The 13,495-nt window shown below is 38.8% G+C and overlaps 1 protein-coding gene across 1 annotated transcript in view; it reads left to right on the top strand.

Moving 5' to 3' along the window:
* Positions 1-13,495, top strand: part of LOC131427836 (uncharacterized) — a gene marked incomplete at its 5' end in the record, with an annotated part of 58,057 nt that overhangs the window by 36,380 nt on the left and 8,182 nt on the right. The window contains one exon of the mRNA XM_058591378.1: positions 11,569-12,136. Within this exon, the coding sequence (XP_058447361.1) occupies positions 11,569-12,136 (568 nt within the window). The remainder of the gene's footprint in view (positions 1-11,568; positions 12,137-13,495) is intronic.

Genomic DNA, 13,495 nt, shown 5'->3' with positions numbered 1-13,495 from the left:
GAACGGTTCTGCCCATCTCTAGAATACACTCCTAGTTTGAATCCTAAGAGTCTTAAGAACTACTGATTTCCCAGATAGCCTAAAAGAGACTTATTTAGTGGTAGTTTTACAAAGGACTGAATAGTTCGGAAAATCGATTTAGCCATCTCTGAGAAAATTGATCGCTCAAAAACGTTACGTTCGAATGGTATATGACACCCAGCTCTCCGGGCCTTGGTTTTAAAATCGGTTTTCACAGTGATTGCATAACTTATCTATATGAGACAGCCAAAAAAGACTTCTTACCATGGTTATGTGCACTTGGCATAATGAATATTTTCTATTTCTAGATCGAGATACCCAAAAAATACGTTATTTCTCAACTCTCGATGTTCTTTTGGATATGGGATTTCTAGAAATATTCAAAAAAATACTGAACATAGGCGATTTGAGCCTGTTAAAAAAACGGGAATTTGTTGTCTCGCGCACCGGGAAAACCGGAAAAAACGGGAAATTGAAATCGGCAATTCACTTGCCACCCTGCAATAAGTATCGTTTGTTGTCAGCTTCGAATTTAGTTCCCTCGGTCACTACGACAAACTGAACGTATATTGCACTATAAGTTTTGTTTAGTTGTATCTAAAAAAAACTTGCATCGTGCATATTTGTTTGTTGTAACGAAGATCGAATGCGACCCAGCTTAAAATCAATAACAATTGACCTAGGTCTCGGAATCATTCTTACGCTTGGTTTGTTAGCTATTGTTGATAAATATGCATTTATTGCATGTATTTGATCTTATCATAGCTGTTACCGTTCAAGATTTTTTTTCTTAATAAAATAGAATCCGTGACCAATGCCTTTTGCACGTGTAAGATCTTTCACTTCAGAACATAAGATGTGTAGTTCCTGCTTAACAACATAACGTGTGTACAGAAAGAAATGCAGGATAAAAAAATATTTTCTATCACTTAATAAGGGTGATGTTTTAATGTGGAACACATTTTTGTTTTCTATATAGGGGTGCAAATTAGAAACTCAAGAAAAATACACGTAGAAACGTGGTCAGGTTTTGAACAATTACAGCTCAGTCAATTTTGTATCAATTATTAATATTATGTCACCATTTGATTGGAAATGTTTCTACGTATTGATTTGAATGTTCATAGCCATGTATTTTTAATTGTATATCATTGAAATTTTGATTAATAGCTAGCAGTGTCCTTTATTGTCTGCAAAAAATCTCCGGCATACCAGATTTCCCTGCCATAGTGGACGGTTTTGAAGGAGTAAGCGATATTTCAAAGGGAAAGCATCGCTCTGATTGGTCAATCGAAGCAAAAGCGAAGCTGTTGGAAGCACGCGAAGCTATAAATATAAGCAAAATTATAGCTAACGTGTCAGACCTACGTGTAGCATGCTAGAGGTAGGTTGTTGCTAGACAGCAACACAAAAAGTGCCATAAAACGATTTAAAGCTTTAATTGGTATGCTCTGAACTTGTGCCATGCAAGATTGGATGAAATCACATGATATGTCGTTTCGCCTGAGAAATTGACAACTACCCCAGGATAAATTTTGAGTGCATGATTATTTTTAATTTATATAAGATGAACTCGATTGATAATGAGAAATAGTTTATCGCTTCAACCGAAATCGTAGAATGGTAGTAATGGTGGAGAAACGCTAAAAAATAACTGCTTGCATACAAAACTTGAACACAAGCTTGGCGAAGAGAAGATTAAATATCGATATCCGTATCGCAAGTATGTACAAACATATAATTGGATACATTTGGGCTGTTGATGTAATTTCGTCGGCTACAAAACAAATACAAATCACGATAAATAGAGTCTATATTCTGGGTTCGCGTGTTCGGTGTTAGTTCCTAATAAAGATCAATCTAAGCAGACTGAGACTTTGCGGATTCAAAAGTGTGACGATTAATTGAAAATGTCGATCATTAGAAATTTTGGTTGCCTTGTTCCACAGCAATGGCTCGAACAACCCCATGGGGCTGATCATTGTAGTTTTTTCTATTGTTTTAGTACCAAACATCGCAACAAAATGAGGACACTTTTACCATGCGTCATAGGAACTAGCGCAAATTGCAGCAAACCATCAATTGGGAATTACAACCGCAGCACGCAAATAAACACCAAACCGGTTTCAATCAGGTGTCCTTCTGAAATCACCATATTCAGTTACTGTTATTTCTACTTATTGCACCATCGGCAGTAAATTTGGCGCATGGATATGTGGGTACTCTCGTGAGAACCACACATTTACCTCCGTCACCGCTCAGTCAGTCAGTCAGTCAGTCGAGCTGATATACACTCGAAGTGAGCGTAGCTTGTGGTCGACCTTTGTTTACAAACCACTAGTCAAATTGAGCTAAATTCGAATGACAAACGAAATAAACTGACCTGGCCCGAAGACGGGGTTCTCCAATTCAGACACTTTCGAACCGGCCAGTGTGACAAACGAACAGAGCTACTAGATTCGTCGTACGTTCGCATGACTTCAGTCGGAAGGCGGAATGACAAGAGGGAAGACCAAAAGCGAAAGGTGCTACCGGACAGCGTAATATCTGTAAACGTGCGAAATAGCAAACAATAATTTCAAGAAACTGTCAAGGGCAGATGATTGAAGCACCGTTCGACGCCGCCTGGTACGTGCTTTGAAACTTTACGAGATCAGGTAAAACGAAGAAAACCATCGTGCGTTCATCATATGCTTGACCCAATTCACGTTCACTGACTGCATCAGCCGGTACCGATGATGATGATGATTGGAGCTTTGGGTAGGCGTCAGATTCAAGTTCTACCGTGTCGAACTAGGATTAAAAACTTTTCAGCAGGTTTGAATTTTGTGTAATTTTGCAAACCGAAAACCTGCTGACTCAGATCGCACTAACCCGTTTTATTATATGGCGGAAGAACACCTGAGAAACATAAATTTGAGTGCAACACATGCCACTAAGCATTAGCCCATAACCGTGCCATCAATTTACGAAGGCCGTTGAGTCTTGCATCGTGGTAGCGAGTTTATGTCATATTTGCAATCGAGTTAAAAAAATACGACCAACACGATACAGTTGACGAAGCATGCCGAAAAATGTACCCGATAGGCGTGGTATTGTTTTATAGCATGATTCTGCTTGATTTGCGAGCTCTTCGCGAAGTGTACCAATCACTAGTTCAGAAAAATCAGCAAAACCTAGCGTAAAATCTGCAGTCGGTTAAATTTAGACGACTCTCATTCTTTCTGATTATGGCAAATGATTACTAGAAATGAATACGCACTGCTTTGTCCAGAGCCCGAATCAGTTGATGAGTACCAGAGGCTATGTTACTCAGTAGGGGTAGGAATGTTAGCTGGATACTCGTTATTTCTACTGGATCTCATTTGGTATTGGTAACGCTATGTCTTCATAAATTAATTAATTTTTGTAACTCAGGGCAGCCGGCTGTCGAGAGTGTTACCACTTATTCACATATTTGCCTGTGCGAGTTGAGTTTTTTCCGAATGAATTTTTAAATATTTGATGCATTTTATCAAAACCAAATTTACTTTGAACGACTCCCTGGGATAATAAATAAAAATCTGTATGTTAAAATGCAGAACCGGGACGCGAGTGAGTTGAGCTCACCATCACCCCAAGAGGTAAAAGGACAACATATCCTTACCTGCCTGGAAGAGAAAAGGGCTTAGGAGAGTCTGTTGTTACTTGCTATACGAGGCTACACACAGAGTGTCGGTTTTAGAAATTCTATTTCAAAGATTAAATCAAATCTAAATATTCAAATAAGAAGATGCTCTTCAAAAGTCTTGCGGTTTCGTTTGGGCAAGAGTTCTGTAATTCGTTGAAGTTCAAACCATAATGTTGTTTGTTTTCAAAATTTGTTAATTTCAAAGCAAGCAAAATAAAATTTTAACGCAAGTGTAGCCTCTTTCTTTTGAAGGAAACTACCGAATAGCAATATGGTCGATTTTTGGGACTTTGATAGCTTTTCTCAATTTCCTGAGAGATGGGAAAAATTCAAGGTTAACATAGTGACAACTTCAGAAAAAAAATTCACAGGCCACTAAAACTAATCTAAAAAACCTGTTTTAATCCACCTAGTGGTGTAATGATGCCTTTCTCATGTATAATATTGTGGTATTCTATTCAAAAATTTTCTCTTCGATTTTTGAAAGAAACCAAGAGATTGTTTGTGCAATAACTAGTATAACCCAGAATAATACAAAGCTTTGATTGCGTAACGAAGAAGAAAACGAAGTGGGCTCGCTATTATATGCACTTCCGGCACCGGAACCCGAGAACCGGCATAATCAAAGTCAGTTCGTACGGCCACCAACTAACATGACATACAAACTCTACTAGGACGCACTCTAAATTACGATTTAAATGTTTGTTGTATCCTAAGATATGCAGAAATTTTTGGTACGAATTCTAAGTTTGTGGAAATCGGTCAAACCATCGCTGAGAAAAGCGAGTGAGATCCATTTTGGTATATATGACCACTATTTCCGGTACTTCCGGAACCGGATACAGGGAACCAGAATAGCCAGAATCGGTTTGGTTAGTTGCCTACTGATAATGACTATCGATTTGTGTTCATTTGAGACCAGTTGAGAAAACTTTTTACGTGTTTTGTTTCGCCGGTTTAAGTGACGGTGTGCAATATTGAACACACTTTACCCTATAACTCCGGAACCGGAAGTCGAATCCGGATGAAATTCAGCAATTCCGTATGGGACCGGAAGACCTTTCATTTGAATCTAAGTTTGTGGAAATCGGTCAAACCATCGCTGAGAAAAGTGAGTGAGATCCATTTTGGTATACATGACCACTATTTCCGGTACTTTCGGAACCGGATACCGGGAACAAGGATAGCCGGAATTAGTTTGTTTAGTTACCTACTGATAATGACTTTCGATTTGTGTGGTTTTGAGACCAGTTTAGAATTTTTTTTACGTTTTTTGTTTCGCCAGTTTAAGTGACTGTGTACAATATTGAACACACTTTACCTTATAATTCCGGAACCGGAAGTCGGATCCGGATGAAATTCAGGAATTCCGTATGGGACCACGAGACCTTTCATTTGAATCGAAGTTTGTCAAAATCGGTTCAGCCATCTCCGAGAAAACCTAGTGAGATTATTTGACACATACACACACATACACACACACACACACACACACACACACACACACACACACACACTCACACACAGACATTGCTCAGCTCGATGAACTGAGTCGAATGGTATATGACACTTTTCACTAGTCGGTTTTTCAAGTGATTGCATAACCTTTCTATATGAGAAAGGCAAAAAACTACCCAGAAATTGTTTTGACAATTGAACTACCCTGCATGTGAAAACTTATGAAAAGATAGCCTAATCAACTAGAAGAACCGAGCATGCTTCGCTTTGCTCGGGCGCCACAGCATTTAATTATACTCCTCTATGGCAACCAATCCGACTTTTCGTGTGTAAGTTATAGTGCTTTTAGAGGAAAATTAGAAATAATGAAGAGAAAAGAATTTCGTGGGCGAACAAAGAAATGGCTTGATATGCATTATTCGGACTCTGACCAAATAAAATTCACCATTATTGACTGGTATGCTGAATTTTGCACCATGATGCATCACGCTCTGATCGTCCAAATAAGACTGTTGTTTCGAAAATCGCCTCAAAAGTTTATTCCATCTTTATGAAGAATGGAAAAGTGAAGTTGCTAGAGATAGCCGATATAGTACAGATATCAGAAGGAAGTGTATTCACAATTTTCCATAAGCACTTGAATACGAAAAAAAGATTGATTACAAAGTGGATACCGTATTTTCTCATAGCTACTCAATAAGAACCTATTGTTATGATGGTTAAATTCCATGGATTGAGATTCAAATTTTTACCGCATCCACCATATTCGCCAGATTTGCCCCCCAGCGACTATTTTCTGTTCTCAGATTTAAAAGAGGAATCTTGTTGGAAAGAGATTTGGAAATATTACTAAGGAAAAATCGTTGCATAAACCGGGTGTAGAAAAGTTGTAACGCTGTTGGAACAATTTTATTATGTTACTATATTTTCAATAAAAAAGTTGTAGGAATATTTTTTTAATAAAAAAGTTGTAGGAATTGACAATTAAGCACTCTAAAGAATACACTGATAAATAAGAAGGATACTTTTTCTAGAATTTTAAAATTAGATAAACTTCCTGATCCACCTAGTGGTACTTTCTCTTGTCATTCAATCAGTCTCATTAACAATATTTTTTCATTCAAATAGTCTCAGCCCAAAATACAATCCATGATTCTTGACTTCTTCCAAATTGATTCGGGTAGTTAATAGAAGTGTACTTCAGATTTGTCGGAAGCTTCGAATTTTATTAAGGAACCGATAGTGGCTCACAAATCAGCCCGAAATTGTTTAAATCGGTTTAGACGTCTCCGAGAAAATTGAGCGAAGAGTAGGAAATGCATTTTGTCGGTTATGTCACTTATACCATTATATCTCCGGAACCGAAAGTGAAAGGCAATTGATCTTCCAAGAATATCTTTCAAACTGTTCTAAGATTGTTACAATCGGTTTAGCCATCTCCGAGAAAATTTGACGGAGAAAAGAATTGTTGAAAGGTACATACACAGACATTTTTCGATCTCGTCTAGCTGAGTGGAATAGTATATAACACTATGGGTCTCCGATGCTCCGTTTAAAAGTCGGGATTTTCAGCAACTCTATTACCTTTCCATAAAGAAACGCAAAAACGTCCTCGTAATGTTTTCAACACTTAGGGTAAATTCTAGTGAGATGCCGCACCTTTTTAAAAATCCATATTTTTTCATAACTATTGACACAAAATTACCTTCGAACCATGAATATTCGGCTTTGGTATTGATATTAAGATCGATGACAACAATTGACCGGGTATAGCGTAGTATTTTTTCTTCTTGCGGTTATCATAGAATATCCATATTTCATCCCCAGTAACAATTCAATGTACAAAACTCTTTCTTTGTTACCTTTGAATCACCTGCTCGCAAGTGAAGAATCGCTTTTTAATGTCTCTCGGTTTCAGTTCATAAAGCACCCAACTGCCTTGCTTTTGAATAATTCTCATATTTTTTTATCGTACAGAAACTACTTATTAAGTCACTTCCAATGATTCTGCAAGTTCCTCTTGCGTTTCCTCCGATCTTCATCGAGTAATGCCTTCAATTGTTCGTCTTCGAATATTTTTGGTCATCGAGAGCGAGGCTTGCCTTCAACGTTGTAATCTCTATTCTTGAAATATTTGGATTTGGATCCGAATTCCGGTTCCGGAAATATGGGTTCAAACGTGCAAAAAATCGTTAAAAGAAGTGCATAAACTTTTCTCGTAGATGACTGAACCGTTTTTCACAAACTTAGATTCAGACTTTGGTCTTGGGATCACATACAAAATTCCTGAATTTTGTTTAGGATCTGGCTTTCGATTCCGGAGTTATGGGGTAAAATGTCCAAAAAAATTTAATTTCTCAGAGATGGCGTGACCGATATTTACAAACTTATGTTTAAATGAATGACCTTATGATTCTATCAGTGGTGTCTATCAAAATTTACGGTATGTGCACTGCTTATGATATCAGATATAACAGTTTGTTGTAAGAGAAAACTGAAGAATGAATTTTCCCTTGTGTTTTCCAATACAATGAAATAACGATATACTTCTAGATGGGATTTTTTATCAAACTTATTTTGTATCATCGATACAATAAAAGAATATGGTGCTCTGCACGTCGAGCAAATCTGTCAATAACTTTATCAATAAAACCGCTTTGACGTTCCAACTGAGACAGCAATTTATTTTCAACTGCCATAAGCACAAGTCACTGAAGCCTCTCCCGGAAGTGTGCATAAAAGTTCTGACAGGGAGAACAACAAATCTCAGTGCTGAGTTAAGTACTTGCTTCGCTTCTTGAATCTGTGCAGTAACTCATGCGCACGGAAACAACACAGCACAAAGCAAAGTGCTCGAGTTCAGAGCGCCCTGTACTGGCTACGGCAATGCGATATGGAAAGAACGTTTGACAGACATTGAGCAGCACAAGCAGCTTAGGGTGAACTTGTGCATTTTGTGTAATTGAACACGGATGGGAATGAAGTTATTTCCTTCAATTTGACAGGTTGTCCAGTGCACGAGATGCACATGAGGACGAGACGCCACTGGGTTTTATACAAAACTTCTGAATTTCATCCGGATCCGACCTCCGGTTCCGGAATTACAGGGTAAAGTGTGTTTAAAATTGTATACCATCGCTTAAGTGGTTACACCACTGTAGGATTTTCAAAAAATCGGAATTTTTTTTTCTTTGCAAAACGTTGTGTACCAGTCGATTCAAAAATTGTACAGAATATTCTCGATAGTTATCTCCACAGAGGTACGTAGAGGTTTTTGAAAATTTTGAATATATTTTTTTATGAACAGTTTTGTGATGAAAAAATGCGGTTTTATTTTCAAAGGGCTGCCATTTTACAGAAAATCAATTAATTAATAAAAACCCTACCCGTATAAAAAATAAGTATAGAATTCACTCAAACTTTGGAAAAAAATTTCGTGACCCTTGCCCTAACTGTGTGTGTGCAGAACAAAGAGGCGTAGATAGGTGGCTGGATCGGCACCGGCTCATTTCGCCGATAGTCATTTCGTCGAATGCCATTTCGCCGAAAGTCGTTTTGCCGAATAGGTCATTTCGCCGAAAGGGTCATTTCGAAAGGGTTCGGCGTCGCCAGCTGAGTCGGCCGCCGACCCGCCGTCGGAAGCGGCGGCCTCTTGCATACCAATGTGATATAAACAGGTGGGGCAGACCACTTGGCTTGCTTACGTTGATAACCAAAACTTTGTAAATAGTTCGGTATGACGACATACGTGAAAAATAAACATGCTTTGATTCAATGCCAACTAGTCCAAACGGTGTGACGAAAGCAAGCACGTGGTTTTTAGTTTTACTTGGCTTGCTGAAGCAAAATAATTTCACTAACACAAAAGACTTGTGTTTACCCCACCTGTTTCTACCACATTGCTTGCATACAACCTGTAACCGCTTCGTTTGCCCGGTCTACTCAAAACTAGGTTTCTTTGCTTTAGTTAGGTAGCGAGGTCGGATATCACATGAACCAAAACGATGTGGCGTAGCCGCATTAGATATTTTTTCATTTTCACTTAATAAACGGAAAATACCACATACATTCGTCTGGTAGATACACCTATGCAATTGCTTTGATGCTTAGTAGCTAATAGTCAACAAGTTTTCTTGGGAATTCCGTTCTGAGGTTCATGAATCAATCTTTATTCAAGAGTACAAGAATCAATTTGCATTCAAGAAATACAATTGTAGGTCAACAAAACGGACGTGAACGCTATCATCTTTCATTTGTCTTTATTTTGAATCAATTCTAATTACTATTTCTGGATTCGGTGAAATGACCCTTTCGGCGAAATAGCTTTCGGCGAAATGGCATTCGGCGAAGTGGCCCACTCGGCGAAATGTCATTCGGCGAAATAACCCTTTCGGCGAAATGGCCTTCGACGAAACAGCTTTCGACGAAATGACCCTGATCCGGCTGGATCGAAGCACAAATGAGTAGTCTCTTCGTTAGCAAGTACACTAGTGATTTTGTTTTTAGATTCGATGGTTACTTTTTTAGTTATACAACAGTTTTTTTTACAAAATGTTCAGTTTTTTCTAACAAAATTTTCAATTTTTTTCTAACAAATTTTTCAGTTTTTTAAACATAACTTTTTCGATTTTTTTAGTACGATTTTTTTTTGTAAACATCAATTATGTTTACAAAAAAAGAACCGTACTAAAAAAATCGAAAAAATTGTGTTTGGAAAAACTGAAAAATTTGTTAGAAGAAAAACTGACAATTTTGTTAGAAAAAACTGAACATTTTGTCAAAAAAAATTGTGACGTGTTTTCAAGATATTTTAAAAATTCAGCATTTTCTCACACTCAAATTCACATTCACTCAAAGTGATAGCTCATACATTTTTATAATTAAATCGATTGCAAGTGCCTTGTTTTAAAAATTGACAACACGAACGAATATTGATTCAGTTACGAGGCATCATCTCACAGTTACGTTCACTTAGCTGTTGAAGTTGAACTGTTGAAGCGAGGAGTTTTTTTTTCAGAAATACTGATCTCAAAACTCAAAGTTGCACGGTAGTTTAAAAATACTGTTTAAAATTTAAAATTGCTATCATTTCACAGACCGAATCTACTGTTGGTCATAGATCACATGCATGCACGATCGTAAAAATTGAACTTGATCCACATTCCTCACAAACCACCGGCGGCATAACGATACTCCGCGCGATACGCAACTCTGACGTGACTGCGGTGGACAAATTATCGCTATGCAGATCATCTACCGTTCCGCGGTTGAACTTGATAGCAAAAGTTCCAACGACAAAAGCCACAACCGGGCGGCCATCCGAGTACAATCCCCTCGGCGACTGTCGAAACCGAGACCCCAGTAGTAACAAAAACAAAAACATAACCCACATTCGCACGTTCAACGACCAACCTTTCTACGTGCTTTGCTGCAATACGGTGCTGCTGGTGCTGAGCCGACGATCGCAACATTCGTGAGCGCCAGCGGCGGACCGGTGTTGGATTCAAATATTGACCTTAAAACACTTTTCGGTTTCTTCTTTGGACCGCCGAGAGCCATTATCGTCGGTGCGATGTGGAAATCTGTTGCAATACGAGTCAATCTCCTCGTGGCCTTTAATATCCAAACCACAATGCAGCCGGGTTTGCGATGCGTTCGTGGAGCACTGAATTCGGACGCTACGTGAAGGGTGCTGCATTGTGCACTAGCTTTAGCCTTCGGGTGGTGATCAATTGCAACATGCGGTCATCGACAAAAAAAAACACACACACACCTTGCTTACCAATTGGGCGCATGTTGGCAAACACATCTGCCGGTGGGTTTGCGATCAAACCAGAATTGATAATTTGTTGATTGAGTTTATCAGCACCAGTCCAATTTGTATTATAAGTAATGAACAGTAGTGCGTTTAGGATAGATGAATTATTGAAATATGTGGAGGTAAAAAAATAATTTGTTTAAAGCCGTTAATCACCTATCTTTTGGGATGCTAATGTGTTATTATGCTGTTAATTTTAAACCGATTTAAGAAAACGAAGTCCTCTTTCCACAATTGCATAGTTTAAAAATTATTTAATCAGAGGTTTATTCACAATTAACCTGATTACTAGTTCGTACATAATCGACCAAAATCACGCCGTATTGAGTTGTCGGTTTACTTGCATTCATAATGCCCAGTCTGTTGACAGGAAATACAATTACTGGCTGCCAGACTAAGCGTTCAACTAGTGTAGTGTGAGAGCTCCCTCCGTAAACAAGATCACCCGATAACGTTTTGTAATAGCGCACCAGATTGCGTGTTTGTTAACACAAGTGCGCGGGTTATTTGCAAGTCCAACTACTCTAGGCATAAACACTGACCAGCCACCAACCACCGCACGGTAATAACAAGTTCTATTTCTATTTCTCCGCCATTGCAGTTCCATCGCTAGCGTCATCGCCGCCATCAGCCACCGCCGGTAGCAAACTTTCCTCCGTTGGCATCTATCGGCCACCGGCCGTCCGGAAAGCGTTAAAACTCTCGGACAACGTAGTGCAACTTGCTCCGCCGGCTGCCTGTGAACACCCGAGCAACGACTACGGCCTTGCCGTTCCCCAGCATACCCATAAGCAGTATGTGACAGTTGCCCTGTCCGCAACAGCTGCTACTACTACTAAATCTGTGTCACCAGCGGTAGCGACGACCGGTACATCCAGTGGAACAAGCTTACCCGGTGTCGGGTCCTGTACCGGAACTACCGATAGCTCCAAACATAGTTGCTACCCCGGCAAGGTTGAGGAAAATTACGATTGCGTAAAAGGTGACATTAGTGCATCGCTGAATTTGGCATTAGCTGGCGACAAACCGGTAGCAGATGACTCTGATTTAGCGCAATCCTTAGCAGATAGAAACAATAATAATAGTAATAACGAACCGGCCCAGCAACTAGAGCAGTCGACAAACGCCGTAGACACTAGTCAAGGAAATTCATGCGCCAGTGATACTAGGTAAGTAAAAGATGATTACCATAACTGCAATGCAAAACGGTCGAGAGGGTAGTGTTAGAGACATAATTGGACTGACGTGTCTGAGATGAAAGCTGTAATTTTTCAATATCGTCTAGTAGTGTAAAGACATCTCAGTCTGGATAACAATTTTCACTGCTCAGAATCTGTTTATTATACACGAAGGTTTCTTTTTACTTTTTCGTTTACTACACTAATTTATAGTTCAGATGCGTTTGTACGCTTGCCAATTATATAGAAAAAAAATAGTAGGAGAAAGTAAGAATTTTCGAACCACACCTCGATTCTGACTAAAAAATCAACCTAAATTCGTATTTTTCCAAATTGTAGGAATAAAAGTTCAACTAGAAGGAAACCAAATTCCTCGTTTTAGGATTTTGTCGAATTTAAAGAGCCGAATCGATTTCAAAGTCTCATATTTTATATGTGGATTCATAGATATGGTAGGATTTGTATCTCGTAAAAATGACTTTGTTTTCTATGTTTTCTCAAAATTTGTCTTGCTGCTTTTGATGCTGCCCAAGTATAAATCTAGCTAATAGACAATGATAAGGCTGTTCTGGGACCAATTAAACTGGTCACTGTTAGCTCAATTCAGTTCAATGATCACCAGTAATATCAGAATTATCTGGTTCCCAATGGCGGTATATCAGGAACTAATTGGCACAAGTGGTACGTTCCCCTAGTTATTTGGAGATTTGTGCCTTGCCGCGGCTTCTCATTCTCCTGGTAGGAGGGGACGGAAAAAAGAATATAGAAGGGAATTGTGAAGTGAGTAAGGTGGTAAAACAGCACAAAAAGTACGGGTGTGTAATGTCAGAGACATAACTGGATGTCGTGAATACGAATGAAATTGGTACGCTTTCTTTATACTTCCGAATTTGAATTGATAGTTGATCGATTGTGTGAATTGTGCAACATTCCCTTTTTTCACTACTAGAATTTCGAACGATGCGTCTAGACTAAAGTACAGATTAGTTACATTCAGTGGCGTCTCGTCCTCATGTGCACCTAGTGCACTGCACAACCGATCGAATTGAAGGAATGAACTGCGTCCCCAACTCCATCCAAATTCAACTATTTTTTGGAATCTTTATTTATTCGATAAAAGCAGGTTGGATCGCACCGAAATTGCGTGTATTTACACGCATCTCATATACATCAAATATATAATTTCAAGTATCTGTTGTCGCTGTGTTAGTGTCTTTTCCGTGCACATGAGTTACTGCACAGATTCAAGATGAGAAAAAAATACTCAGCTCAGCTCTGAGATTTGTTTGTTTAATAGAAAATCCCATCCGAATGTATATCGTTATCTCATTGTATTGAAAAACACAAACA

This window comes from Malaya genurostris, chromosome 2, assembly GCF_030247185.1.
Source record: "Malaya genurostris strain Urasoe2022 chromosome 2, Malgen_1.1, whole genome shotgun sequence".
Taxonomy (NCBI): Eukaryota; Metazoa; Arthropoda; class Insecta; order Diptera; family Culicidae; genus Malaya; species Malaya genurostris.
This window is presented reverse-complemented; position numbering and strand designations above follow the sequence as displayed.